The sequence below is a fragment of the Heliangelus exortis genome, chromosome 20 (genome assembly GCF_036169615.1).
Source record: "Heliangelus exortis chromosome 20, bHelExo1.hap1, whole genome shotgun sequence".
Taxonomy (NCBI): Eukaryota; Metazoa; Chordata; class Aves; order Apodiformes; family Trochilidae; genus Heliangelus; species Heliangelus exortis.
In genome coordinates, this window is record NC_092441.1 from 1,282,484 (window position 1) to 1,308,506 (window position 26,023).

The 26,023-nt window shown below is 60.7% G+C and overlaps 1 protein-coding gene across 3 annotated transcripts in view; it reads left to right on the plus strand.

Annotated features, from left to right (window-relative positions):
* SDK2 (sidekick cell adhesion molecule 2) overlaps positions 1-26,023 on the plus strand; it is a 44,050-nt gene that overhangs the window by 4,860 nt on the left and 13,167 nt on the right. For all 3 annotated transcript variants that reach the window (XM_071764067.1, XM_071764064.1, XM_071764066.1), the window contains exons 2-14: positions 12,765-12,924; positions 20,294-20,400; positions 21,147-21,294; positions 22,048-22,181; positions 23,144-23,255; positions 23,510-23,700; positions 23,852-23,935; positions 24,003-24,197; positions 24,379-24,495; positions 24,642-24,809; positions 25,175-25,277; positions 25,514-25,690; positions 25,781-25,917. In XM_071764067.1, the coding sequence (XP_071620168.1) occupies positions 12,765-12,924; positions 20,294-20,400; positions 21,147-21,294; positions 22,048-22,181; positions 23,144-23,255; positions 23,510-23,700; positions 23,852-23,935; positions 24,003-24,197; positions 24,379-24,495; positions 24,642-24,809; positions 25,175-25,277; positions 25,514-25,690; positions 25,781-25,917 (1,833 nt within the window). The remainder of the gene's footprint in view (positions 1-12,764; positions 12,925-20,293; positions 20,401-21,146; positions 21,295-22,047; positions 22,182-23,143; positions 23,256-23,509; positions 23,701-23,851; positions 23,936-24,002; positions 24,198-24,378; positions 24,496-24,641; positions 24,810-25,174; positions 25,278-25,513; positions 25,691-25,780; positions 25,918-26,023) is intronic.

Genomic DNA, 26,023 nt, shown 5'->3' on the forward strand with positions numbered 1-26,023 from the left:
GCTGCGTGTGGCTGGGTGAGAAATGGTCAGTGCCAGGCCAGTAATAAATATGCTGCTGTCAGTGGTGATGTGATCGTGCTAATGAAGGGTGATCACAGCCCCCACAGTGCCCGGGGTCTTGCTGGGGCTGGTGTGTGGGCACAGGGTGATGCAGAGGTGCTGGTGGCTGTGCTGGTGCCACGCTGCTTCTGTGTGTGACACTGGACCTGGATCTTCCAAAGCACCCAGAGGGCTCCAGCAGCCTCGTGTGGCCGGGCTGACTCAGGGTGGTGGGTGCTGGGGGTAAAGGGAATGTCCTGGGAGCTCCTGAGGGATGGGATATCACTCTTCTGTGCAGGAGAGCATGGCATGGAGCTGCTGGAGGGGACAGGGTGCCAGGGTCTCTCGGAGGGAATGGAGATGTGGAGGTGATGCCAGGAACCTCCCTCACCCCTGCTGCTGCTCTGATTCGGGGTTCCCACCCTCTGCATCCCTAGAGCCACCCGGGGAGATAGATGGATGAGATCTGGACTTGAGGAGCATTCCTGACACCCTTTTCCCCTGCCAGCCGGCAGGAATGTGCAGGCAGCAGCTCCCTGCCTTGGCATCCCACACACCCTGTCCAGGCTGGTGATGCCGTGGGTATGGGCACAGCCCTGCGTGTCCTCTGTGGGGCTGGGGATGGGTTGGCAGCACGTGTCCTGCTCCCAGAGATGCTCTGGGGGTACATCCCGCTCTTAGCGATGTTTCACCTTCCTCCTCCCCCCCTGCCTGTCGCCGACCCCCCGCCTGAGCTCGGTGGGGGGGCCGGGGGCCCTCTCGGAAGCCCCCTCCCCTTGCCCCCAGCCCCGCGGGGTGCAGGAATGCCTCTGCCTGCGGAGCCGTGCCGGGCTCGGGTTGCCTGGGAACTGGGTAACCTGATCCCTGGGAGCGGGGCCGGGGGCAGGGGACGTTCCCGGGCTGCAGCTGGTCCCCCGGCCCCCTTTGTCTCCCTGCTCTGCTGGGGAGGCTGCGCCCCCCGCCCTTCCCTCCTCCCCCCCGGGAATGGAGAATTGGGGTGCGGGGGGCTCTACAGCAGCCCCGGGGACGCCGGGACCGGCAGCTGCTCCGGATTGTCATCTCCCCGCCTGTATCAGTGTCACCTCCTGGCCGGCAGCCACCACGGGCACCAGGACCAGGCAGCAGCTGGGCATCCCGGCCGGCAGCAGGGACAGCCCGGGGGCAATTTCAGGAATGCCGGGGCCCCCAGTGCTGAAGCCACCCTCCCTCCCTCCCTCCCCTCCTCACCAGCAGTCATCATCTCCATCATCATCCGCCTCGGGGCATGGCAGCTCCCCCCGAGCCTGCCGGGAACCCCCGGGGCAGCTGGGGGGAAACTGAGGCACGGAGCAGAGGTGTGGAGGGGATGGGGATGCGGTGCTGGCTGGTGTCCTGGCGCCCAGCAGCTCCGTCATCTCTCATCCATCTCCTGCAGCCCACGCGGAGGTGCCGAGGCCCCCGGTGGAGGGAAGCCTTGATGAGTTTGACCATTAGCAGAAAGAAACCGCTGAGCTAATTTTAGCTAATTGGTTTTTGCACTGCTGGGTGAGATGACAGCCTGAGAGCCTCCGTGGGTAACCTTCAGCCCCGGGCAGCAGCGGTGCCGGGGTGAGGAGTGGGATGTGGATTTGGTTTGGAAGTGGCTGGTGGTCTCCGGAGGGGTTTCTCCAGGATACTGGGGGCTGTGTGTGAAGCTGGCAGGTGTTGGGGTGCCTGCACCCCTGGCCTGCAAGGAGAAGTGTCCCTTTTTTCTCTTGTGTGGCATGGAGGGTGACTCTGGCTGTCCCCTGAGGCCAGCAGGTGATCCCAGTCCATGGGAGACCCGGGGTGTGTGGAGAAGCCCCCAGCCCTCAGCAGCATGGTTGTGTTTGTGGCTCACAACAAGCTGGTAAAGGATCCCTATTTGTAGGATCCACTGTTTGTAGGTTCCCTACATTGATCAGGATGTGTGCCTGCTCCTGGGTGTGTGGATTGCTTGTCCTGGAGGCCCATTGCCCTAGGAAAGCAGGGCTGGGAACCTGTTTGCTCCCATATCAGCAGGGCTGGGGTGTGCTTACCAGGATGGTTGGAAGAGCCTGTCCCTCTGTCCCCATCCTGCCTGGAATGTCCCTGCTGTGCTCCTTGGGGCCAGATCTGGGCTCATCTGCAGCTGCTGGGTGAGGGAACCAGCTTGAATCTAGGGCACTAACTCGAGTTTTATGGGGTCATTTATGTTCTTTACTCATTGCCCTTCTGGGAGGCATCGAGTGCTGGGCTGTCCCTGGGGCTCAGCTGGATCCCATGGATCTCAGCACAGTGGGATGCTCAGTGCTTCCCTTTCTCCACGGGGTCTGAGTGGGAGCTTGGGGGCAGGTGGAGGGGAGTGGGTCCTGCATAGCTCTGGCATCCCCATCTCTGGGCATTTCACCAAGATCTGGCTGGGAATGGTGCTGGGGTGGGGATGTGCTGCTGGTGCCTGGCCCAGCGTGACATAGATGGGTGGATGGATGGATGGATGGATGGATGGGTGGGTGGGTGGAGGGGGCTGGGGCACAGCGGACACAATAGCTCGGGTTTCAGCGGCCGCCTCCTGCATGCCTGAAAAACAGCTGATGGCCGTGAAGGGGGATGAAATGGGATTAGCTGCTGTTCCCAAAGGGAGCGCGTCCAGCCGGGCCGGACAATGCCCCTGCTGTGCCCCTGCTGCACGCCTGGGTGTGTGGAGAGGGGCTCAGTGCCGGCTCCCCGAGGCCAGACAGCGGGGCCTCCTGCCCTGGCTGTCCCTGGGGGGTCTGTCAAGCCCCCAATGCTCCAGCCCTGGGTGCAGGACGGGCTTCAGAGGGCTGAAGCCCTTGGGGCAGGATGAGGGCTTCTTGCCCCACAGTAGCGCCAAGGGGGTCCCTGGCACAGATGAAATGGAGAAGCAAAGCTTCACGGGGTGAGGGGCTTTGCCTGTCACCCCCTGTGGGTGCTGGGGAGGGGGTGCAGAGGGGTCCCATGGTGTGTCTCGGGGCGGGAGCCGTGTGCGGCCCCAGCTGCGGTGCTGGCGGGGGGTGTGCGTGTGTGCTTGGTGGAGTGAATTGATGTTTATTTTGATAATGAGTTCTCGATGCATTCGCAAACTAATAAAATCAACTCATTAGGGTGGTGTGTTTAATTCAGAGCTCTGCCGTTGGGAGAAGCCCTCTCCTCCGGCTGAGCACCGGCAAGCGCTGAGCACCCAGTCCCTGCCTGCACGCAGGGGGTGCCAGGGGATGGAGGTGATGGGTGCCTCCATCTCCCCGTTCGCTTCATTTTCCTCGCCTGCACGGTGGAAAGAAGGGCTGGGAGGGCAGCGGAGCTGTGCAGAGGAGGGTGGAAACAAGGCGGGAGCGGGGCCAGCGAGCTACCGGAGCGCTTCACCTGGGGCGATGCTGGAGCTTTGCTCGCTTGGCTTCTCCCCAGAAGCTTCACGTCAGGCTGGGCAGCAGTGCTGCCTTCCCCACTGGAATCGCTGGCCAGGCATCACAGGGTTGGCTGGAAAAGCCCCTCTGGCTGAGAAAGCCACAAGTGTGTAAAGAAGTGCAATGACCGGAGTTTGCTTTCCTAGCCTGGAAATTCAGGGCTGTGGTGGATGGATGGATGGATGGGGTGAGGGGGTGATTGCCAGGCTGGGAGTTATTCCTGTTCCCCATCTGCAAACAGGGGTGTGTGGGAAGGAGAAGCTTTGGAAATGGTGCTTTTTTTGTTTGTTTGTTTGTTTGTTTGTTTTCCCCTAGGAAAACTCCTGTTTGCTGTCATGCTGCAGCTATTTGTGTTTCAAGTGAGCAATGCAATGACTAATTAATACTTTGGAAAAAGGATGTCTGGGCAACACCCCACTAAATTGGCAAGGCTCAGGGCTGTGTAATGGGGAGGGGGACTGTGGCCACCAGCACCTTTGTCCCACAAGGCACGGGGGGCAGGGAGCTGAGGAAGTGTTTTCCATCCCTCAGGGCTGGCGACTTAATTGCGTCAGCGCCATGGGAAAGGCTGAGTGGGGTTTTTCTTGTGGTTTCTCTCTGCTGTTTTTCTTTCCCCGCCGTATTTTTTCAGTTGGGATGTGCTGCCTGGTTGAGATTCTTGCAGGCAGCCTGGAAAGCAGCTGTCAGTCTGTCTGTCTGTCTGTCTGGAAGGGTGGTTGCAGGCTGAGGGCCATGCTCAGCATCCTGTGGGGCTGGGGGATGCAGGGGGTGGCAGGAGCCTGGGGACACTGAGGCTGGGAGATGGATGCCCCTTGCAGCAATGATGTTCCAGGTGCTCTCAGGGCTCTGCTGGTGGCTTTGTTTTCTCAGACCTCCTTGGCTGTGGTTGGCATCCAGGAATATCTGAAGGATACGCTGGAGCCTGGAGCTGGTCTCATGTGCCATCCATCCCACCCAGTGTGGGACCACCCTGAGGGTGGGGTGCCAGGGCTGTCAGGATCCCCACCTTGCTCTGCAGTGGGGTGTGGACTGGTTCCTCATGAAGAATGTCCAATCCTGGCTGCTAAGCCTTTGGGGCAGGGGCTGGGAAGGGTCCCCCACACCCCTCTGAGGCTGTGGGGAGGGGGATGTGTGTTCTCCTCCTTGGAGAGTGTCTTGCTGGTGGCTGTGCCGGGTCTGGAGGTGATGTCTGTCTGTCCTTCCCCTCCTCACAGTTTTGGAGTCTTTCCTGGGAAAACTGGCGTCAGGATCCAGCCCCTCTCTGGCAGAGCCCTGGTGGCATTGAGTCACTCCTCGGGGCGGGGGGGCGGTGGGGGTGGCTGGGGGTGACTCACAGCACTGACCCAGATTCGGTGGAGCTGCGGAATCGCGGGGTCGGGAGGATTCGTGGCATCACCGGGAGTTTGCTGGGGAGGGAGTTTCAGCCGGAGCCTGGAGCTCATTAAACATCCCCGGCTGGGGACGAGGCTGTGTCCAGCCTGGGGACACGCTTGGTGTCACTGTGATGTCTGGCTGTGATGGGGACGGGAACACCCCAGTGCTCCAGGTCCCTCCCCGGGTGCATCTCGTGGCCCCTTTGCTGGGGGTCCCACAGATCCACGTGTTTAATGTCCCCCCCACCCCGTGCTGGGATCTGTGGGCACGGGGACACGTTTGGAGCTGCGGTCTTGTGCTCGGAGCCAGGCATGGAGGGGTCCATAGGGGCTGCAGGATGCTTGGCAACACAAAGCTCTGCTTGTCGGGCCCCCTCGGGCTGGGAACACACAACGCTCCGTGTCTGCGGGGTTCCCGCAAAGGGAAATGTTTTTTTTTCCAGCCGCAGGGGCGGGCAGCGGGGTTGGGCAGGCAGGGCAGGCAGGGACGGGCCGGCACACAGCCCCGTTCTGTTCCCTGTGCCTCGGGGCTGAATGAGATGCTGTTCCCGGGCCAGGGCTGGCGGCTCTCCCTTGGCTCTGGGAGCAGCTCCAGCCTTACCTGGCCCCTTGGCACCGGGCTGGGTTCCTGGTGCCACCGGGGCTGGAGGTGGGCTCCCTGGGCAAAAGTATTGGAGCTGAGAAGGGATGATGCTTAATGGGCAGAGGTCAGGGGTCAGCCTCAACGTCTGGGACCCTCGGATGGATGGGATTGCCAGGATGAGGCCGCAAAGGGAGGTGGATTCATCTCCAGCATCGCTGCTGGGAGAAGACCGGAGCAGGCGCCGCGGTGCTGCTGAGCTCCGTGTCCTTTTCTGCAAAACACCCCTCGTCCTGGGGGAGAGGGGGGGCTCCGGTCACCCCTCCCCGTGTCCCCTGTCCCTGGGGGGGCTCAGCCAGGCGTGGTGAGGCTGCTGGCTCAGCCGATGGCCCGCTGAGCCCTCCGAGAGCCCGGCTGCGGAAAAGGAGCTTGTTATGGAGCCATCCTGCTTTTAATTAACAAATTAAAATCCTAGTTAACAATCCAGCCCCAGGGCTGTTGGAGGCTGGGAGAAGCTGGAGCGTTTGTTATGGAAACAGCAGTTAATTAACAAATAAATAAATAAGGATAGGCCTGGAGACAGATGCGGGAGGAGGAAGAGGAGATGGCAGTGCGGTCTGAGTGTCCCGCCGGCCTGGGGAGGGGGAGGGTGTCCGTCAGTCCATCTGTCTGTCCTGGGGGGTGCTACGGCCCGGGTGGGCAGTGCCAACCCTTCTTGGATACAAGGGGGTGGGTCGTGCTTCGTGCTGGCCGTGTCACAGCAGATCTGGCCACGTACCACGCCAGGACCACCCCGATCGGGTTCGGTGCTCCTGCTCTCTGCCTGGGTTTTGCCGCTGGGAACATCTCCCGGTGCCTCAAGCCCTCCCCCCTTGCCCCGAGGCCGGGAAGAGCCGCGGCAGAGATGGATGAAGCGTGACACCGGCAAAACTGCCGTGCAGTTCGCAGGTGGCACCGGTGGTGGGCTGGGGACAGCAGGAGGAGGTGGGGGACGTCTGTGCCGCACCACTCCCCCGCATCCCGGGAGGGTGGGATCACTGCCATCCCCCATCCGTGTCCCCTTTGGGCTGGGCTGGGGGGTTTGGGTAGCTCCCTAGCTGGGGAGGGGATGCTGAGGCCGTGCCCTCCTCCCCCCGGGCCGTGCCCTGCAGTGGTCACCTTGCATTAAGCGCTGGGCTGTCACCCGGTGCCTGCTGCCCGCGGGGATTATCGGCTCGGGGTCACCGTGCTGCCACCCGAGGCGGTGCCGTGTCACCCAGGGCAGGGGTGTCCTGCGTGGGGACGTGACTCTGCTGCTGCTGGGGTGCCCTGCAGGTATTTTGCAAGGGGGGGCAGAGGAAGGAGGAAGGGGGCGAGGAGAAGGTAGAGCCCCCGTCCCTCCCTCAGCTCCACCTTTCCGAAGGCTTAAAAGGAAGAAAATCAGTTGAAAAGCCGGCTCTGCAAATCCTGCCAGCCTCACCCGGGCAGAGCAGCTCTGCCAGGTCCACAGCACTCAGCCTCTCACCTAATCCAGTTACCACACCTCTGCAATCGGCTTACGGCATGTAAGAAACCCCAAATCTCCTCCGGGAGGGCCTTGGTGCCGGTGCTGTGCACTCCATCGGGTCCAGCCTGGCGCTGCCGGATCGGGCCCCTCTCCTTTGCCGGACCCCTCGGGTGAGGTGCACACACACACGCTCCCCAGGCTGGGCCCTCTGTCTCCAGAGCTCCCCCACCACCCAGAAAACTTTTTCCTCAGCTAAAGCAACGGCACAAACACGTGAAGGGGCCGAGGGAGGTGGAAAAGGTGTTCAGCTCCACTTATGTCTGCCTGGTGTGGGGGCAGGAACTCTGCCCATAAAAGGGGCAGCGTGGCCTCTGCTGTGTCAGGACAGGAGGTTCCTGTGCTCCGAGCAGTCTGATGGGTTCGGTGGGAAGCCTGAGAACAAAGATGGGTGATTTTTTTGGCAGTGAGATTGTTGGGGGCTTAGTGCATGGCTGGGGGGCACGGTGCATCCCCAGGGGGCTGCTGGAGCGATCTCTTCATGATGCAAATTATTTTCTCTGGGGTTTCTGGACCCATCTCTGTCATCTGTCTGGTGCTCGGGCCTTGGCTTGGACTGTGGTGCTTTGTGTGGGGGGCTGAATCCCCCCCTTGCCTGCCTCAGACCAAAGGGGAGAAATCACAGGAAAATCACAGCCAGGTTTCTGAGCAAGGCTGTAATGGGCAGAGTGGAGCAGTGAGGGAAGGGAGACCTGGAGGGACAGGGATGGGGGACCAGAGGGATGATGCTCTCCAGCTTGTAGGTCCAAGAGCATCACTCTTGGCCAACTCCCCCCCTCCCCCGGGAGGCTGCACCCCCTCCCCCAGCAGGAGGATTTCCCAGGGTTGCTCTCGCAGCTTCGTGCAGCCTCCAAGCACCGAACCTTCCCCCCCCCCAGCCCCGGTTCGGGCTGTGCCCTCTAAATAATGCAAGCCGACGAGTACCGTCCGCGGGGGCTGCGGATAAATGCGGTAAATGGCTGAGAAATGGAGCGTGTCTTTTGGGAGCCACCTCCGCGGTTACTGCGCTGGGCTCCGGGCCGGGGCGGTGCTGCCGGGCCGGGCCAGGTCCGGGCAGGGAGGAGAGGAGATGGAGTGGAGCTGCCGAGTCCATCGGAGCATTGGAAATTGCATTTCATGGCCGAGCGGCTTGGGATACCAACCCCAGCGCCGGGTGCTCAGAGAGGAGATAAGATTTGATTAAGAAGGCCGCTCTTAATTTATGGCAAGTACACTCACGATAGCAGAGAGGTTGGTTTTAATTAATAGCCAGAAGGAGAGTTTTAAAGCTCTTGGTCTCAGTAGGGGGAGAAGCAGAGGGAGGGGGAAAGTGGGGAAGGAAGGGAACAAAGTAAGTTGCAAGGATTAATAGATGCATCTGCAATTTTAAGTATTTTTCTGAGTAAAGTGATTTTTGAAAAAGAAAAAGATCAAAACTCAAGCCATAGGAGGGGTGTGTCGTACCAGGTGCCTTTGGCACTGCCAGCAGGGACTGGGGCCAGCCTGTGGCACCCCGTGGCCACCGGCCCAGCCTGGGGCAAACATGGGACAGCTGGGATGTCCCCTGTGACTGCTCCTATAGAGCAGATGGGCACCCCCCGAGGTTCTTATTTGGGGGGGGTCTGTGCTTGGGGGGTTGTGGTGCAAATGCTTTGGTGCCTGCTGAGGCGTTGAGAGGGCAAATGGGACTTGGTGAGGATGCCCACCAAGTGACCCCATGCTCGGCTTCATCCTTGGCATCCCCCGGGGATGTCAGGGGTCCCTCCGGGTCCCTGCTGGGCAGCACGTTGTGCTCCATGGCTTCCCGGGTGCCAGGAGCATTCGGCATTTCTGTTCCATGTTTGGGTTTTTTCCGAAGGGGATGAAGCTTTGTCTCAGGAATACTAATGGCTCTGGCTGTCGTGAGAGCACTGCTAATCCCCACCCCCTCCCCAACCTGCCGCCCACCTGCCCTGACCCTCCCCCAGCAGCAGTGCCTCCTGTCCCCGTGTCCCGGCCGTGTCCCGCTGCCCACGGGACGTGTGCCATTTAATCACCCGGATGATTTTACCAAGGGCCACTGAAAAATTGATGCCTCCCACCTGCCACGCTGGTGTGTGACAAGCAGGAAACGTAACGTAGCCAAGGGATGGCATCTCGGGGGCTTCACCTGTCCCCGGCCGTGTCCCCCAGCACGGGGACACCCGGCTGGTGTGTGCCTGGGGACACTGTGCCATGGCCAGGATGGGTGCCCAGGGCATTGCACCCAACCAGAGCTGTGACCCCAGCGGGGTGCAGGGGGATGTGTCACCCATGGGTGCTGTGTCTGGGGGCCAAGGGGCTTCCCCGGGAAGGATGTTAACCCCTGCCAGGCCAGTACAGGCCTCCTCGTCCCCTGCTGTGGCACCGGGGAGCTGCGCCACGAATATGTTACCCAAATGAATAACAAAAACAAAGGAAAATTACCCTCTTTATTGAAGCTCATTTTATGAATAAAACAATTATTCTGGTAATTGAAAAAATGTGTCGTTAAATTAAATGCAGTGGTTCCTATTAAAATTTTAGTGGATTTCTTCTTCTCTCTTTCTTTTTCCCTTCCCTCCCTGCCTCTGCTGGCAGCTAAAGGCTGGTAATTATAGCAGAGGGTTTTGCTTTCTCTTTATTGTTTTTTAATCTCTTCGTGCTGTGGAGCACCAGTGATAGTCTGATGCAGAAGAGATTTAGCTCCATGCTGGGGGACAGACGGGGGGGCTGGAGTGGCACTGGGGGGCTGTTTGGTGGCAGTGCCAGGTGGCTGTGCCACTGGGCTGGTCAGCTTGCCATGAGGGAGCTGGGGAGGGGTGAGATGTCACCTGTGTCCCCAGGGTGGTGACTCTGTGCTGAATGAGTGCTGGAGGACAGAGGGACCTTGTTGTCACTGTGTCACTGTGCCAAGCAGGACAGGACGTAGGATCCTGGGGGAAGCAGAGATGGGAGAAGGACCCTGGTGTCCCACCACCTGCTGGTTCTTTCTGGGGGGACCCATGAGCCCCTTTCCTCCATTTTGTCTCCCCTTGGTGGGATTTGTTGAGCATGAGGAGGGGGGGTCACACCCTCGTCCATCCTCCCCCCCCATCAGCAGCTGCCCAGCACAGCCCTGCCCCTGGCAGGCATTTGGGGATTCCTCTGGGCTTAAAACTCCCCATCCCTTCCCATCAAGAGGGATTTAAAGCTGGGGAGAGGGGAGCTTAATTCCCAGCTCACCCATTACACCCAGGAATTAGGATCCATTACTGCTCTCTCGGTGAGACTGGGCCCCCTGCCCTACATCCAAACACTCCCCCCACATTAATGCACCGGGCTCAGCCCCAGCTCCTGGCAGCCCTGATGTAAATAAAGTGCAGGGGCAAAGATTTTGATCCCATTAGGCAGGATTAGTGCCGTGGGAGGCCCTTGCATTAAATGTCATCAGCGACAGAGGGAGAGAGGTGGCCTTGTCCCCCTTCCCATCCCCTTCCTGTGTTCCTGGCACTTGGCATCCCATTTATCCCACCCGGCGCTGCTGGCAGCAGTTGGTGGCATGGTTTGGTGGCACTTTTCTACACGGAAGGGACAATACTGGGCTGGCGTGGCCTGGCTGGTGGCTGTGGGGGACTCAGCACCGGCCCCCACCGCTGCCAGATGTGCAGATGTTCCCTGGGACGCCTCTCCCTGCCGCCTGGGTTTGGGAAGTGATGAATTTCTGCAGCAACTAATTAGACTCTAATTAGCAAGTGGAGGGTAAACAGTCACAACAGATGGGGGAGAGGCGGAATTAGCAGTAATGACCCTTCGTTTGGGGGGGGCTGTCACGCACCCAGAAACCTCTCTCTGGGCCCAGGGGCGGGGGAGTTGCAGCCCCCGTTGGTGCTGGCTCTGTGATGGGGTGAGGTGATGGGCACCCCTGGGCACCCCCAGGGTTGGGGGAACCGTGGCCTGTCCTGCTGCTGGGGTGGGGGGAGAGAGGAGCTCCCCTTGGTCTGCCGGGAGCAGAACTGAGATGCCAGGGAGGGAAACTGAGGCAGGGAGGGCTTGGGGGTAGGTGAAGCACTTCTCAGCATCAGGACCCCCCACCCCTCAACCTTCTCCCCATCGTGGGTGCCACCTTCCCGCCCTGCAAGAGACACACAGGACCCCCAGCCCACCTGTCCCCCTGGGGGGGTTTCGGTGCTCCCAGGGGATCAGAGGAGCCGGTGCGGGGGGACAAAGGGACCCGGGAACCGCTGGGTCCGAGGCGGCTGCCGTGACCTTGCCGGGTGGCTAACGACAGCGCGATCAATAGTGGCGTTAGGAGCCGCCTCTCCTCCTCGGCGCCGTTTTTCACCCCTTAATGCAGAACAGATGGCTCGGGCGCTTCAAAGCGAGATGAGCCTTAGCTGCTTAAAATCAAATTAGGATGTGTGCAAACCGCAGGCGGGCCCGGGGGAAGGTGGAGCACCCTGCACACCTCCCAAACTCCTCCTGAGCACCGGGCTCGGCCTGGGGGGAGGCACCGAAACCACTTCCCTACAAGGCCCCTGTGTGTGTGGCACCCCTCCGGGCTGGGGATCGGCCCCTTTGGGGGTGGCTCCTCACATGTCCCTGGCTCCTGGACTGGTTTTGTGCAGGTGTAGCCCCCGGGGGCTGCAGGAATCCCACAGGTCTACAGCCAGGCTGGGGTGAAGCCCCAGGGCTTCAGATCGAGGTCCTGCTCTGCTGTGGTTAGGACAGAATCCCAGACTGCTTTGGGCTGGAGGGACCCTACAGACAACCCTGTTATCCCCCCATCCTCCCCTCCCACCAGCCCAGGTTGCTCCAAGGGCAACCTCCCCTCCAACCTGGCCTGGAACATTTCCAGGGATGAGGCAGCCACAGCTTCTTTGGGCAACGTGGGCCACAGGGCCTGGCTGGGGAACAGGTCTGCAGTGGGGTTCAGCCCTGGAGCTTTGTGGGGTGTCCTGATGCCCACCCAGATCCAGCTTGGACTTGGGGCAGGAGCAGCAAGGTGCTGAAGGTCAGAGAGGAGGATTAAATGAAGAAGCTGAGAGCTGCTGCTGCCTGGCCCTGGGGACAGGGTGTAAATCAGAGTGACATTTGTGACATTTCCACACGGGTGCAGCAAGTTTGCACCCTCAGGGCGTGCAGGAGCTGGGCGCTGCTGGGTGGAGTGAATAGAGGGGACACCCAGTATGGGGCTGGTGGTTTCTGGATGCCTCTGAGCTCTTGCAAACTCGTGACAGTCCCCCCCAAGGGCTGTGGGGCAGCGGGGCAGACTGAGCCCAGGGCTGTGGGCACTGCTGTGGTGGTGGCTGCTGGTGGGGTGGAGAAACATGGACAGGAATTCAGCTCATGCACAGAAGCAAGCAGAGCCCTACCCCAAAGAAAAAAACCCAAAAGCCGTGATTGAAAGCGCACTTGAAAGCTGCTGGGGAATATGAATGTGTCTTTGAAGTAAAAGGGCTTCCATTTGTTAAGCAGAAAATGGAGCTGTGTGTTTCGATTTATAGTTTTACTTAGCAAATAAAACAGGAGAGGAGTAAGTGTTTATGCCTCGCTCTGCTCCCAGCCCCTCCGCCCCTTTCACCCCCCGAGTTAAAAGCTCGGTGCTTCTGAAACACTACAAAGGCAGGAGGGAATAAAGCAAAGCAAGCAGCTTAGAGAAGCCCGCGATGGGCTAAGCCTTGTCGATAGGCTTCTGAAATGGCTCACACAGGGGGGGCAAAGGCCACCGGAGGGGTCTGAAGGTCCCGGCTGGGACAGGGGGGATGGGGAGGTGACCACCAGCCTCCCCCTGCCCGTGTGCTGCTCCTGGGGGGGCAGGCGTGGGGCCGGGCACGTCCCTCACCCCCTTTCCCTCCTCTCTCTCCCTGCAGACGATGTCTCCCCGTACTTTAAGACGGAGCCGGTGCGGAGCCAGGTCCACCTGGAGGGGAACCGCCTGGTCCTGACCTGCATGGCCGAGGGCAGCTGGCCCCTCGAGTTCAAGTGGCTGCACAACAGCCGGGAGCTCACCAAGTTCTCCCTGGAATACCGGTGAGTGTCCCCCCCCCCCACGGGCACCGAGCATCAGGGGTGAATCCCCCCCTCCCAGCACCGCGGGGGCTCTATGGTTGTCACGCCGGGAGCTGCCGCGCTGTTTGCAGAGCAAACGTTGGGTTTAAGCAGCTCAGCTCCGGGGAGAGGGCGTTTGCACAAGAGGGATTAACACCGGCTGCAGCTCAGGGCTGGCTCCTGCCCCCCTGAGAACGGCTCCACCACGGGAAGCAGAGAGAAAAGGGCCGTGGGAGACATGGCCCTGAGTCCGGGCATCCCACCCTGGGCACCCGGCCCCACCTCACTGACCCCATGGGAGCTCAGCTTTAAATCAAGCCCAGCACCTCTCACTGTCTGCTCCCGTGTGTGTGTGTGTGTGTCACCCGCTCTGTTTTAATCAATAATTCAGCCTGAGACAATCCAGTCCCCGTTTAACGGCACTGAATCCAAAGGCTTCGTGTTGCTGTAGCAACGCGGGGCTGCTCTGGGATGCCAGGAATGCAGACAATGTGGTTGGGTGACGTCCCCTCCACGCCTGATGGGTGCTGGGTCCCCTCCCTGTCACTGTGTGCTCTGCCGGGTCCCCTCCCCGTTACCATGTGCCATGCTGGAGCAGTGGCCATCCCTGGGGACAATGGGTGCTGTCCCGCTCCAAGCCACGGTGGCTGCAGCTCAGTGATGTCCCCCCTGTCCCCGGTGTTGGCACCAGTGCCAGGTGCCCATGGGGTGGTTCTCCTGTCCCTAGCCCTGGTGTCGAAGCTCAAAGACCTGTTGAATGCTGCAGCTCCTGCGTGCTGGGAGCCACACTGGCTGCAAAATGTCAGCTCTTAAATGGCACTGCGGGGACAGTGGTGACAGCAGGGTGGGGGGATGCAGAGTCAGTGCAGGGGCTCCTCTGGGCAGCCACTGAGCAGGAGAAAAACCTCAGGACACTGTCCTGGGCTCTGCCCCATCCTCAGAGTGGCTTGGGGTGCCTGGTGGGCACCTCTAGATCCAGACCAGGGCTTTCTGGCTTCCTCCCATGGGTTTGCTCTGTGTCTCAGTTTAGCTTTGGTAGGGAAGGGGCCAGCACTCGTGTCTCTGCTCTGGGGTGCCCAGCAGCTCTGGAGCCCCATGTCCCTGTGTCCTCGTGCCAAAGTGACTCCCTTTCCCCTTCCCCCTCGGCTTCCCCACCTCCATCTCCAGCTTCTAGCCAGAAAGGATTAAAGAAGGAAGCAGAAACCCAAAACCAACAAACAAACATGTGGGGAAGCCCCAGACAAGCCTCATGTGGCTAATGAAGCCAAAAGCCTCTCTGCAAACCCGTGCCTGGCTGTCACCTGGCCTCGTGGCAGCAGGGACACGTCCTGCCAGCACCAGTGTGGCTCCTGCTGCCCGTGCCCGGGTGCCCCACGAGGGATTCTGTGTGACAAGATGAGGGTTTGGACACCTTTGCCTGGCATGGAAGGCTGCTGGTGGTGAGGAAGGAGAAGCACCAAAATTAGTTATGATGGGCAGAAATTGAATTTTAATAGAGATGTCGGTGGCAGGGAGCCAGCCTGCTCAGGCAGTGGGAAGGTAGTAATTAAAAGTTAACGAGTTTAGAAACAGGGTAATCCTTGGAGAGGGGAGGACTGGGGCTGATGGTTGGGGAGTCCCCGGGATGCTCCTGTCTGGGAAGGGGCTGGGAATGGCTCTGGGTGTGTGGGTAGCAGGGCTGAGAGGTGCAGGGTGCAGTCAGACCCCCCCATCTTGGGGCTGGCAGTGTCCCCCAGGATGTCCCCAGTCTGGAGACAGCAGGGACCTTCTCTGGGGTCTGGCTGTGCCCGTGACAGGATGCACAGTGCTTTGCAGCAGGGCCATGGGCTGCGGGGAGCCCTTTCCCGGGGGACCCAGGTGGACACGGGGACATCGCCTCATGGTTCTCAGCCATGGACACGGTTTTGTCCTCGGCACCCTCCCTCCTCCTCCCCAAATCTCTCCCCAAAGCCGACACTGCCGGCTGCTCTCTCCCTTGTGCATCTTCCCCCGTTTTGGGGGGCCGCAGGCTGGGGCTCGCACCCCTCGGCCCTGCTCTCCCCACCAGCCTCCCCTGATGGTCAGAGGAGCTCCGGGCGGGTTTAAGGGAAGGAGCCGCTCCCCCAGTTTGGCAGCGGGTTTCCATGGCGACCGCCCTTTCCTTCCCTTCCCGCAGCGCTTCAGCCGCCGGCAAGCTGGCGGAGCGGGGAGAGGCAGGTGGGGAACGGGCTCGGCGGGGCCTCGGCCACGGGCCAGCCAGAGCCAAGGTGGTCCCGCTGCGAGCAGGGGGAGCCGAACCCTGGGAAGCATCCCTGGGGACCAGGGACCAGCTTGGCTCCGTGTCCGTGCGGGGCTGTCCCCACTCGGGGGTGTCCCTAGGGACCAGCCTGGCTCTGTGTGCAGTCACCTCCCTCGGGAGCATCCCTAGGGAATCAGGGATCAGCATGGCTCTGGGGACACACACAGAGCCGCATCCCATTGGGACCATCCCTGGGGACCATCAAGGGACTGGGGACCAGGCTGGCTCTGGGGGTGCACATAGATCCAGCCCTCCTGAGACCATCCCTGGGGATCCCGGTGGGATCAGTGCTCATTCCAGCTTCCTCCACCTGCTGGCATGGGAAGCAGCATGGAGACGGCTCTCCCATGGAACCCCCCTCTGCCTCCCACACCGGGAGCCCCTCACCAAGCCCCCACCCCCCCTCCAGTGCCTCTTGTGACCTGGGTTAAGGTGACAGCGATGGGTTTGGTGGCAGTTTGCAGCGTGCTCTGCTCCTGTGCCCCGGCACGCCAGCTCTGCCCTCTCCAGGGCCAGCTCTGTTTTCCTGTGCATAATCTCACTGGTGCCGGGCTCTCCAGAGCCTGACTTCTTCTCGTACGAGGAATCATAACATGCAAATCAGGCAGCTTGATGTCTTTAATGAAATCCTCTGAAGGAAAAGCGCTTCTCTGGTGAATTGAGGATATTTATTTCTCGTACAAGAAATTTAACATGCAGATTAGTTGGGGCTGGTAATTTATCACATGAGATTGTCCTATTAAGGGTTTCAGCGAGTCCCGCTGCCTTTGGAAATTACCTTACACATAGATTACCTCTGGACAGACTCCCATCCATAGAGATGCATCTTGTGTCTACTAAATCAGCCCTTTTTCCTCTCCCCACATCCCTCCACAGCTGGTGTGGGAGCCCAGCAGCTACTGAAGGATCCTTCGCCTCTTCCCAAGAGCCCAAATCCCATTTCCTGGGAGCTGGGAGCCGGGGAAAGTGTAATTACATCTCCAGCACTGGCTGGCTTTGCTCCCTGCTCCTCCCCCCAGCACAACAGGGGCTGCATCTCTGAGCATCCCACAAAGAGCAGCCCCCAGCCCTGGGGTTGGTGACATCCATCCCCATGTTTCCACCTGTGGGGAGGGTTGGCAGGAGCTGCTCTGTGTGACCTCACCCAGGAGGGGCAGATTTGGTGCTGATTTGACCCCCCCTCACTGAGGGTGTGTGTGTGCCCCAAGGATGCTGCACACGTGGGACCCCACGGAGCCTTCAGGGCATTTTGAGGACCCAAGATGTTTGGTGCCTGTACTTTGTTCCCCAAATTATGTAAATATGGAGTCAGGACTTTCTCAAAAACACAGACCTGGGGGTAAACGGGGGCTGGGCTACTATCAGCTCCCTGCTGGGACCCCAACCTTGCCAGCCCAGGTGTGCAGCCCAGCCCTGCTCCCCCCCCCCCCCCCCCCCGGCAGCTGATTGCCCTTCAATAATATCATTAACAGAAGGTGATAAATATCAGGGGGGTTGCAGAGAGTTTTTGGTGCTGGTGGCTCCAGCCTGGCTGGCTTTGTGTTTGGCTTTGCCGAGTGTGGCTGAGGAAGTGCCCAGGGCAGGATGGGGTGGGGGTTGGTGGCTGTGAAGGCTCCGAGGGCTCCTGCCTCTCCCTGTGCCTTGTTGGGCTGGGAGAGGTAACTGGGATAACTGGGGGCAGGGCAGGAGGCACGCAGGGGGAAAGTGATGGGGGAATCTCCTGGCTGGGACCTTGGTGGATAAGGGTCCTCAGACTCGAAGCTGGTACCGAGAAGGAGATGGAGGAGGCTCCTCAGGCTTGAAGATGCTGAGGGGTGGGCAAACTCTGTGTGAGGGCCATGCCGGAGCCTTTCTGATGCTGTGAGACGGATCGGAGCTTGTGCTCTTGCTCCCCCCCCCCGCTTGGTGAGGAGGTGATGGATTACTAGGTGGGTGTTAATTCTGATTCGGGTCATTGTTCTGGCGGGGCCAATCCAGGTGGTGATTCCGCAGAATTCCCCCGAGGGAAGGAAAAGGCTCCTGGCAAGCAGGGAGGTGGCAGCTCCGGCCGGCTGCCTCCAACCAGAGCCTTTCCAATCAGGAGCTAATTGAGATCCGATAATCCAGTTACCGGGGGCTGGGGAAATACCGGGGGGGTGATTTAAAAACATATTGAGCGGCATCCCAGCGCCGCGGGAGGAGCGGGGACGCGTGGCTCGGATGCTGGGAGTCGTTAAACCTTTGCTAAGTGTGTTTTAATGCTCACTTGACATTTCATTATCACGCGGTAACTATTCAAATACCCGTCCCCTCTAGAATTAATTAGTCGTTACACAGGATATTAATCAAATGGGACTGTGCCAATGTGCTTATAGCCAAAATCCGATCCAGCTGTTGCCGCTACTGGGCGGCACTGGAAGAACCACGCAGATTTTTTGCACTCTTCTGCTTTTCGGTTTGATGGAGCAAATCCTTTGGCTGATGTTTTGTTTTTTCTTTCTTTTTTTTTTTTTTTTTTTTTTTTTTTTTTTCCTTCTTTTTCCCCAGCCCCTTTCCACCCCCTCAATCTAATAATAATTTGGCAGCGTCAGCCCCAGGCTTCTCAGCAACCCTACAATAACAGAGCTGGGAGAGTCAGGCAGGGCTGGGGCATGGCTTGGCCTCACAGCACCCTGACTGACCCTACAATAACAAAGCAGTGCAGCTGGGGGTGCCAGGGCCTTGCCAGGGTTGCAGGGCGAGGGAGGGAGGATGGATGGATTGGATGGATGAGGAGGAGGAGGAGAACGTTGTTCCCTATGCACACCCCATCCATATGACAAGCTCCCCCGTGCCAAAGCCTTTGGCAAACCCACTGCTCCCCTGGCATGGGGCTCCTGACCCCAGGTCTGAACGTGGCACAGCTGCTTCCTGACCCAGCCTGCAGACAGCTCCTGATTTCCATCGATGCTGGGTTGGTTTTTTTGAAGCGTGGGTCAGTGCTCACTTTGGAAGTGCAGTTCCCCCCAGACCGTGCCCTGTCAACCCTTTGTCTTAGCAAACAAACCAAATGAGTCCCTGAAACTGTGGAGTCAGCAGCCAGGGAGTGCAGCCAGATCTCCATCCTGGCTGGAGCAGCGCAAAATGTGTCTCTGGGATGATGGGTGAGCAGAGTGACCCTGCTGGGTCAGCCCTGAGCTGAAAACCCAGGAGCTCCAGGCCATGGAGGAGCAGCTGTGGCTGTAGCCATGGTTCATGGCTGCTCAAACTGGGGTAGGATTTGGGTCTGCACCCTTTGTCCCTCCTCCTGCCCCACAGCACATCCCCTGGTCAGAGGGTGCAGTGGGGTCACTGTCCCCTTGCAGCAAGGTGTGACGAGAGGGGAGGAAATCAAAACCCAAGCAATCTTGGTTAAAAGCCTCCGTGGCAGCTGAGCAGCAGAGAACAAAGTCTCTGCTCGTGGGGCCAGGCTGTGCCTGGGAATTGATTTCCTTTCTGCAGGCTATTTTCAGCTGCTCAGTTGTGTGCAAGATCTCAGCTCCTGGGGAGCTGCTCCAGTGGTGTGGGGACCAGATCCTGGTTATTGGGTACTGCAGGGGTGTCCCCATCGGGGGGTGAGGGCTCCCTGTGCCCCCCAGGGTGTCTCAGTCCCCGGGGCTGTGCAGCAGTGGGAGCTTCGTGTGTGAGTCCCAAGGGTGGGGGGTGTTTGGGTCCCACTGGGTGGCTTTGCACTGGGGTGGGGGTTTGGAGGGGTCATGGCAGGGGGTGCACAGGGGGCTGTGTGGGGACCATGCGTGCAGGTGAGCAGCAGTGGTGTCTGTCTGTCCATCCATCCGTGGGGGTGTGTTTAGGAGTCCTGGTGCGTGCGTGCGTGTGATTTATTCACGAGGACACCACAAGGAGAGCGGGGCCATTATTCCTGGTGCCCGCATCAGTTCCTGACAGCTCCCTGGAATTGAAATATCTTATTTAAAGCCTCTGGGGATCATTTTTAAATATCAGCCCTGACACTCAAGGACTCGTTCCCAAAGGGCATCCTCCCATCTCCGGCAGGGATGGGTGACCCCCAGCATGCAGGGTGGGTTTGGTGCCCACCAGGTAAGGTGGGAGCCCCGTGTCTCCAGCCCTGTGTCCCAAGCACTTGGGGAGGGAGGGCAGGAGGTGGGGACGTGCTCCTTGTGTCTTATGAAAGTTTAATTTACACTCAGTTATCGGAGGAACAAACAAAGCTCTGCTAAAACCACCCGCAGCGTGGTTTAATGCGAGATTAGATTTGGGGCAAGGAGGGCTGAGCTGGCTGATTTATTCTCTTTCTGCTTTATCTCGGAGCTCTCCCCATCGGGGAAGGTGACGCTGCCTCACCTGCACCCTCCCACCCCTTCCAGAATCACCCATCTGTGAGGCTGGAGGGGAGGTCCAGCCTGATGGGGGGGTCTGTGTGATGGAGGGGGAGCAGCTGCATCCCTCCTGGCGGTGGGGACAGGTCTGGTGGCAGCGGGGTCCGGCTTGGGGACCGCAGGGGTGTTCCGGGGGTGGTGGATGAATCGAGACGTGGTTATTTCTTTTATCTGCTTATCGGCTGCCGGCGGCTGATAAGAGCAGCGTCTGGGTGTGATAAGACGGCTCAGCCGCGGGTAATGGGAGCGGGGCCGGGCTGGCTGCGTGCGAGGTGACACCAGCAGCCCCTGGTGGCCCTTTGCTTGCGCAGGGGTCAGGACAGCGGGTGCAAGGTCCCCGGCAGCCACCTCCTCCTTTTGACAGCTCAAAGCCACTCGTCCGCTCTGGCTGGTGGCCGTGAGTCACCATCCGCCCCCGGCGCTGCTGGCAGGGGGTGGCCACCAGCTCACGCGTGGGGTGGTGAGAGCACGGCATGTGTGTGGTCACCAGTCCCTCTGTGGGGACACGCGGGTGTGTGCACACGTACACGTCTGCACAGACACACACACACGTGCACGCACCCCCCACCCCATCCTCCGTGGAGAAAGGGCTGGGACGTGGCAGAGGGGCAGCCGCCCGCCAGGCAGGGGGTTGTGTAGGAGCTGTGGCCTCTCCCAGGGGCTGTGAGGGTCACTGGGATGTCCCCCCCACCCCTGAGGTGGCTCCTCTCCCCCGCAGGTACATGATCACCTCTCTGGACCGCACGCACGCCGGCTTCTACCGCTGCATCGTCCGCAACCGCATGGGAGCTCTGCTCCAGCGCCAGACCGAGGTGCAGGTGGCCTGTAAGTGACAGCCCTGGAGGGGACACTGGGGACACCCAGCCCTGGGGCGCTGCGGGAGGGCTGGGGTGCTCAGGGGATGGCTTTGGGGCAAGCTCACGGCCAGCACACACACGGCTGAAGTGACGCTGGCAGGGACGTGGCTACTGCTGCCTTGGCTGCCCCTTTCTGTCACCTCGTCCCCTCTGGGATGGCCCCAGTCCTGTCCCCTCAAACCCCTTCCTGAGGAGCCATGACAAATCAGGAAGCTAATGAGAAATTAATAAGGCTGCTGCACTAACAACTAATGATAATGGCAAAGTCGTTAAAAAAAGATTCTTTACATGTTTTTAATTACAGCAATTAAGGGAAGTCAATAAAACCCCCCCCTCGCTCCCCCCTTCTCCCTGCACCCTGCTTCCCTCGGCTTTCCTCAGCTGCTGTGAGCTTACAGCTGGGAAAATGCTGGGAAAGAGGGAGGCAGCGGGTGCCCCAACCTTGCCCGTGGAGCCACAGTCCTGCTGGGATGCTCTGAGCCATGGGGAGGGACAGGGACACATGCTGGGAACCCTGGGGCTGAGCCCTCCTGCTGCGGCTGCACCCCACTCTTGGTGGGGGGGCACACATGGGTGGGGGTCCCTGGAATGCATCCCTGTGCCAGCTGAGGAGGGAGAGGGGGGTGGGGGCAGGGAGCAGACCCCAGGGCATCCCCAGCTCCATCCCCCAGGGATGGGAGAGCCCCTGCCACGGTTGTCCCCCCACTTCTGCAGACATGGGGAGCTTCGAGGACAGCGAGAGGCAGCAGAGCGTGTCCCACGGGGAGGCAGCTGTCATCCCTGCCCCCCGCATTGCCAGCTTCCCCCAGCCCCAGGTCACCTGGTTTCGTGATGGGCGGAAAATCTCCCCCAACAGCCGCATGTGAGTACCCCCCGAGCCCCCTCCCCCCCTCCCCCAGCACCCAGGGGGGTCTCGGTGTCCCTTGGCTGCCGTTGTCCCTGCCATGGGGATGCTGAGCAGACATCCTGAGCAAGGAGACGGGCAGGGGCCTCACGGCTCTGCTTGTCAGGGGGAAATGAATTAAGGAGAAGAAGAAGAAGGAGAAAAACCTGAAAAAAGAGAGGGAAGGGGATAAAAGGGGCGCAGCAGGTGCCGGGGCGGCAGGTGATGTGACAGGGCAGGCATGGCACAGGCGGTTGTGCCGAGTGTCCCCGCGGGGCTGCGCCAGCCCCGGCACCGCCTGCGGGAATTGGATTTGTAACCCCCATTATGCAGGGATTGAACTGGTCCTTTCTGTTTGCAAAGCAGGACCGGAGAGATAAAACTCCTTTATCTCATATTTAATGGTTAAAAAAAATGTATTTCCCAAAACCATTTTATGTTTCCAGCAGATTAGATCGTTCTGTGCATATATATATAAAAAAAAATTTAAGAAATCCTATTAATCTGTGCTCGGGGCTCGGTCCTGGCACGATCCCAGCTCCTGCCTGGGGACAGGGCCTGAGCTGAGCCCCTGTCTGGGTGCCAGGGCATGGGGCAGGTGGGAGGAAGTCAGGGAGGGGCCCATCCTGTGGGTGCCCCAGGGCTGGTGTGGGTGCTGGGTGGCAGAGCAGCGTTCCCCACGACCCGCGTGGGTTTGCATCCCCATCTCCCGCTGCCCGCTGGTCCCTGCAGAGCCATCACCCTGGAGAACACCCTCGTCATCCTCTCCACGGTGGCCCCGGACGCGGGACGTTACTACGTGCAGGCTGTGAATGACAAGAACGGGGACAACAAGACGAGCCAGCCCATCACACTGACCGTGGCCAGTGAGTGTGGGAGGAGGGGGAGGGAAGCAGCAGACCCCCCCCTGGCCCCGCTCCCCCGGCTCTGCCTGGCTCCCCCCCAAGTTTAATTTGCAGTAAATCTCTTTGGAGGCTCCAGACTCTGCTGACTCAGCAGTTCAGCTGCCTCACCGTTTATTTTGGTGCTCGGGGCTGTGCTGCAGGCGCTGCTCGGGTCCTGGCAGAGCCTCCTGCTCCTCCCCTGCCCCTGGGCTGGACCCAGCTGTGTCCTGGGACTGGGCTGCAGGATGGGATGTGCTATGGAGCCCCAAGTGGAGCAGCTTTGCCTGACTTCTGCCCTTGTTCCTCTCATCAGTCGGCCCCTTCCTGGGTGTCCCCATCCCTCTGGTCCTCTTGGAGCCTGCAGGACTCAGCCAGAGGTCCCCCAGGCCCTGTTGGTGACAGCTTATCCTGGGGAAGATGCCCCAGAATGGCATCAGTCCTTCTGGTGCCCTCATCCCATCTCCCCTCTTGCTCTTTACGGTGGGGTTTATCCTTTCCCAGGGGTGCTCTGCCTGTCCCCCTTCCCCTTCTGCCCCCTTAATTTGTTTTTCCCTGGGAGCCCCGGTGCACAATGAACCACCGGGAGCCCCTGCTCAGGGATTCAGCTCTATCAGCACCTTGCAAGATGTTGGTGTTTTTACAGCTCCTACACGAGGGTTTTTTATTGTTGCAATAATTTCACTTTATGTACTCCCCTCCTCCCTGCTGGGAAGGCTGGAGCCGAGCTGTGCCGTGGGATGATGCCAGGGTGATTGGCTGGACCTGCCCATCCTTCCTGCAGGAGAGTAGAGCCCGTGGCCCTTTGGTCCCTGCCACCTTTGTCACCTCCATGCCAGGCAGAGCAGAGGCTTTGGGTGCCCCATCAGCCCCATCAGCCTCACTGGGGTGCCACAGGGGTGAGCGTGGGGTGCTGACGGGTGTCCTTCTGGCCTCCTTCTCCCCAGATGTGGGTGGCCCGGCTGATCCCATCGCACCCACCATCATTGTCCCACCCAGGAACACCAGCGTGGTGGCCGGGACCTCGGAGGTGACCATGGAGTGCGTGGCCAATGCCCGGTGAGTGGGGTGGGAGCAGATGGGACGGGCATGGGGATGGGGATGGGGATGGGGATGGGGATGGGGATGGGGATGGGGATGGGGATGGGGATCTCCCCACTGGCACCACCCAGCCCTACCCCTGGGTGCCACCAGGTCCCTTCCCACCAGGACCAACCTCTGGGTCCTGTGGGTTGGTGGGAGGTGGGAATTTGGCAGGGTGCAGGGGGGCTGGGGTGGCTCTTGACATTCTCCCACCCTCCCCACCCCCCCAGGCCTCTGATGAAGCTGCACATCATCTGGAGGAAGGACGGGGTGCCCCTCTCCAGCGGCATCAGCGACTACAGCCGCCGCCTCACCATCCTGCACCCCACCCTGAGTGACAGTGGCTTCTACGAGTGTCAGGCCGTGCTCCGCAGCAGCAGCGTCCCCGCCGTGGCTCGGGGGGCCTTCCTCTCTGTCCTGGGTGAGGCAGCCCAAGCCACGCATGCGACGAGTCGGGGCGGTCTCGGCCCCGGGAGCCGAGATGGGGAATGGCAGGAGAGAGTCCCCGGGAGGTGGTTTGGGTGGTGGGTCCTGAGAACCTCTCGTGCCCACTGCCGGGCTTCCCTTTGCAGAGCCACCACAGTTCATCAAGGAGCCGGAGAGGCACATCACGGCTGAGATGGAGAAGGTGGTGGCCATCCCCTGCCAGGCCAGAGGTCAGCATCTCCCCAGCTGCCTTCCCAATGTCACCGCAGCCCCGTCCCTGACGTGACACCCTTGCAGGCGTGCCCCCTCCTGAGATGGCCTGGTACAAGGACGCTGCCCTCCTCCACCTGGAGAAACTGTCCCGCTTCCAGCTCCTGGCTGATGGCAGCCTGCAGATCAGTGCCTTGGTGCCCGATGACACTGGAATGTTCCAGTGCTTTGCACGCAACCCGGCTGGCGAGGTGCAGACCACCACGTACCTGGCTGTCACCAGTAGGTGCCGACCCCACGCCCCCAACACCTGAGCTGTGGGTGCCCTGCTTGGCCACCGGGTGGGACGTGCCTGGGCTCCACGGGGGACTCTGGGATGGGAATCCCCCTGGAGTGGGTCAGCTCCAGGTTGGGCAGCAGGAAGGGCTTCAGGGGTGGCTGTGTGTCTGTCTGTCCCCCCCAGGCATTGCCCCCAACATCACCAGGGGCCCTCAGGACAGCACAGTGATCGATGGCATGTCTGTGATCCTCAACTGTGAGACCTCGGGGGCCCCACGCCCGGCCATCACCTGGCAGAAAGGTAAAAAGGAGGGTCTGGGGGGGAGCCTGGGGATGGGCAAGGCCACCCCGCCCATCCCTGCTCACCCGCAGCACCTCAGGGTGAGCTCTGTGGCCACCAGGCCTGGCCAGGGCACCGGGAGCTGACGGTGTCCCCGTGTCACCCAGGGGAACGTGTCCTGGCCAGTGGCTCAGTGCAGCTCCCACGCTTCACCCTGCTGGAGTCGGGCAGTCTGCTCCTCAGCCCCGCACACCTCGAGGATGCTGGCACCTACACCTGCCTGGCCACCAACTCCCGTGGCGTGGACGAGGCAGCTGCCGACCTGGTTGTCTGGGGTAAGGGACCCATCAGTGGTGCCAGGCCCTGCCTGATTCCCTGCCTGATTCCCTGCCTGATTCCCTGCCTGATTCCCTGCCTGATTCCCTGCCTCCTGCCCTGCCTGATTCCCTGCCTGGTTCCCTGCCTCCTGCCCTGCCTGATTCCCTCCCTCCTGCCCTCCCTGCCTGCTTGGTGTGGGATGGACCCTGCCCATCCCCACGGTGCTGCCTCCCACCATGTGTGGTGCAGGTTGGAGCTCTCTGGGGACACCAAGGATGGGGACAAGCAGCATGTGGCTGGTTGGTTTGCATGGGTGCACACCCGGGCTGTGTCCCCTGCTAATGCCACCCCTCCAGGATTCACTTTGTCCCCTCTCCCGCAGCAAGGACACGCATCACCGACCCACCGCAGGACCAGAGTGTCATCAAGGGGACCAAAGCTGCCATGACCTGCGGGGTCACTCACGACCCCAGCGTGAATGTCAGGTCCGTGTGATAGTGCTGGGAGGGTTGTGGGGGCCAGAGCACCCCCAAACTGCTTGGGAAGGAGGGGACAGATGTTGGAGGGTGCCACCGTCCCCAGCCCCACGCTGCTGGTCCTGCAGTGCCACCTGGTGCCCTGCTCACGGGGAGCCCAGCACACCAGAGGGACCCCTGCTCCCTCCTCTCCTCCCTGTGGGGGGCTGCAGAGTGCCAGCACTCCTGTGTTCCCCCTGGCACAGGTACATCTGGGAGAAGGACGGGGCGCCGCTGAGCCCCGAGAGCGGCCCACGGGTGCGTCTGGACGAGATGGGCACCCTCCACATCTCCCAGACCTGGTCGGGTGACATTGGCACCTACACCTGCAAGGTGCTCTCGGCCGGGGGCAACGACTCCCGCAGTGCCCACCTCCGTGTCCGGTGAGACCCCCTCCCCATCACCCCCAGCAGCACCCTGCACCCCGGGCTGTGCCCCCTCCTTAACACCTGCTCCCTGACCCCCCTGTCCAGGCAGCTCCCCCACGCTCCTGAGAGCCCCGTGGCCACCTTGAGCCCTCTGGAGAAGCGGGCCATCAACCTGACCTGGGCCAAGCCCTTCGATGGCAACAGCCCCCTGCTCCACTACGTGGTGGAGGTCTCAGAGAACAGTTAAGGGGCTGCTCCTCCCCCCAGCATCGCTGGACCTGGGAAAAGCCTGGGCTCTGCTCTGGGGACCTTGGGACTCGTTAGTTGAGCCAGGGACCCCGGTGTCCT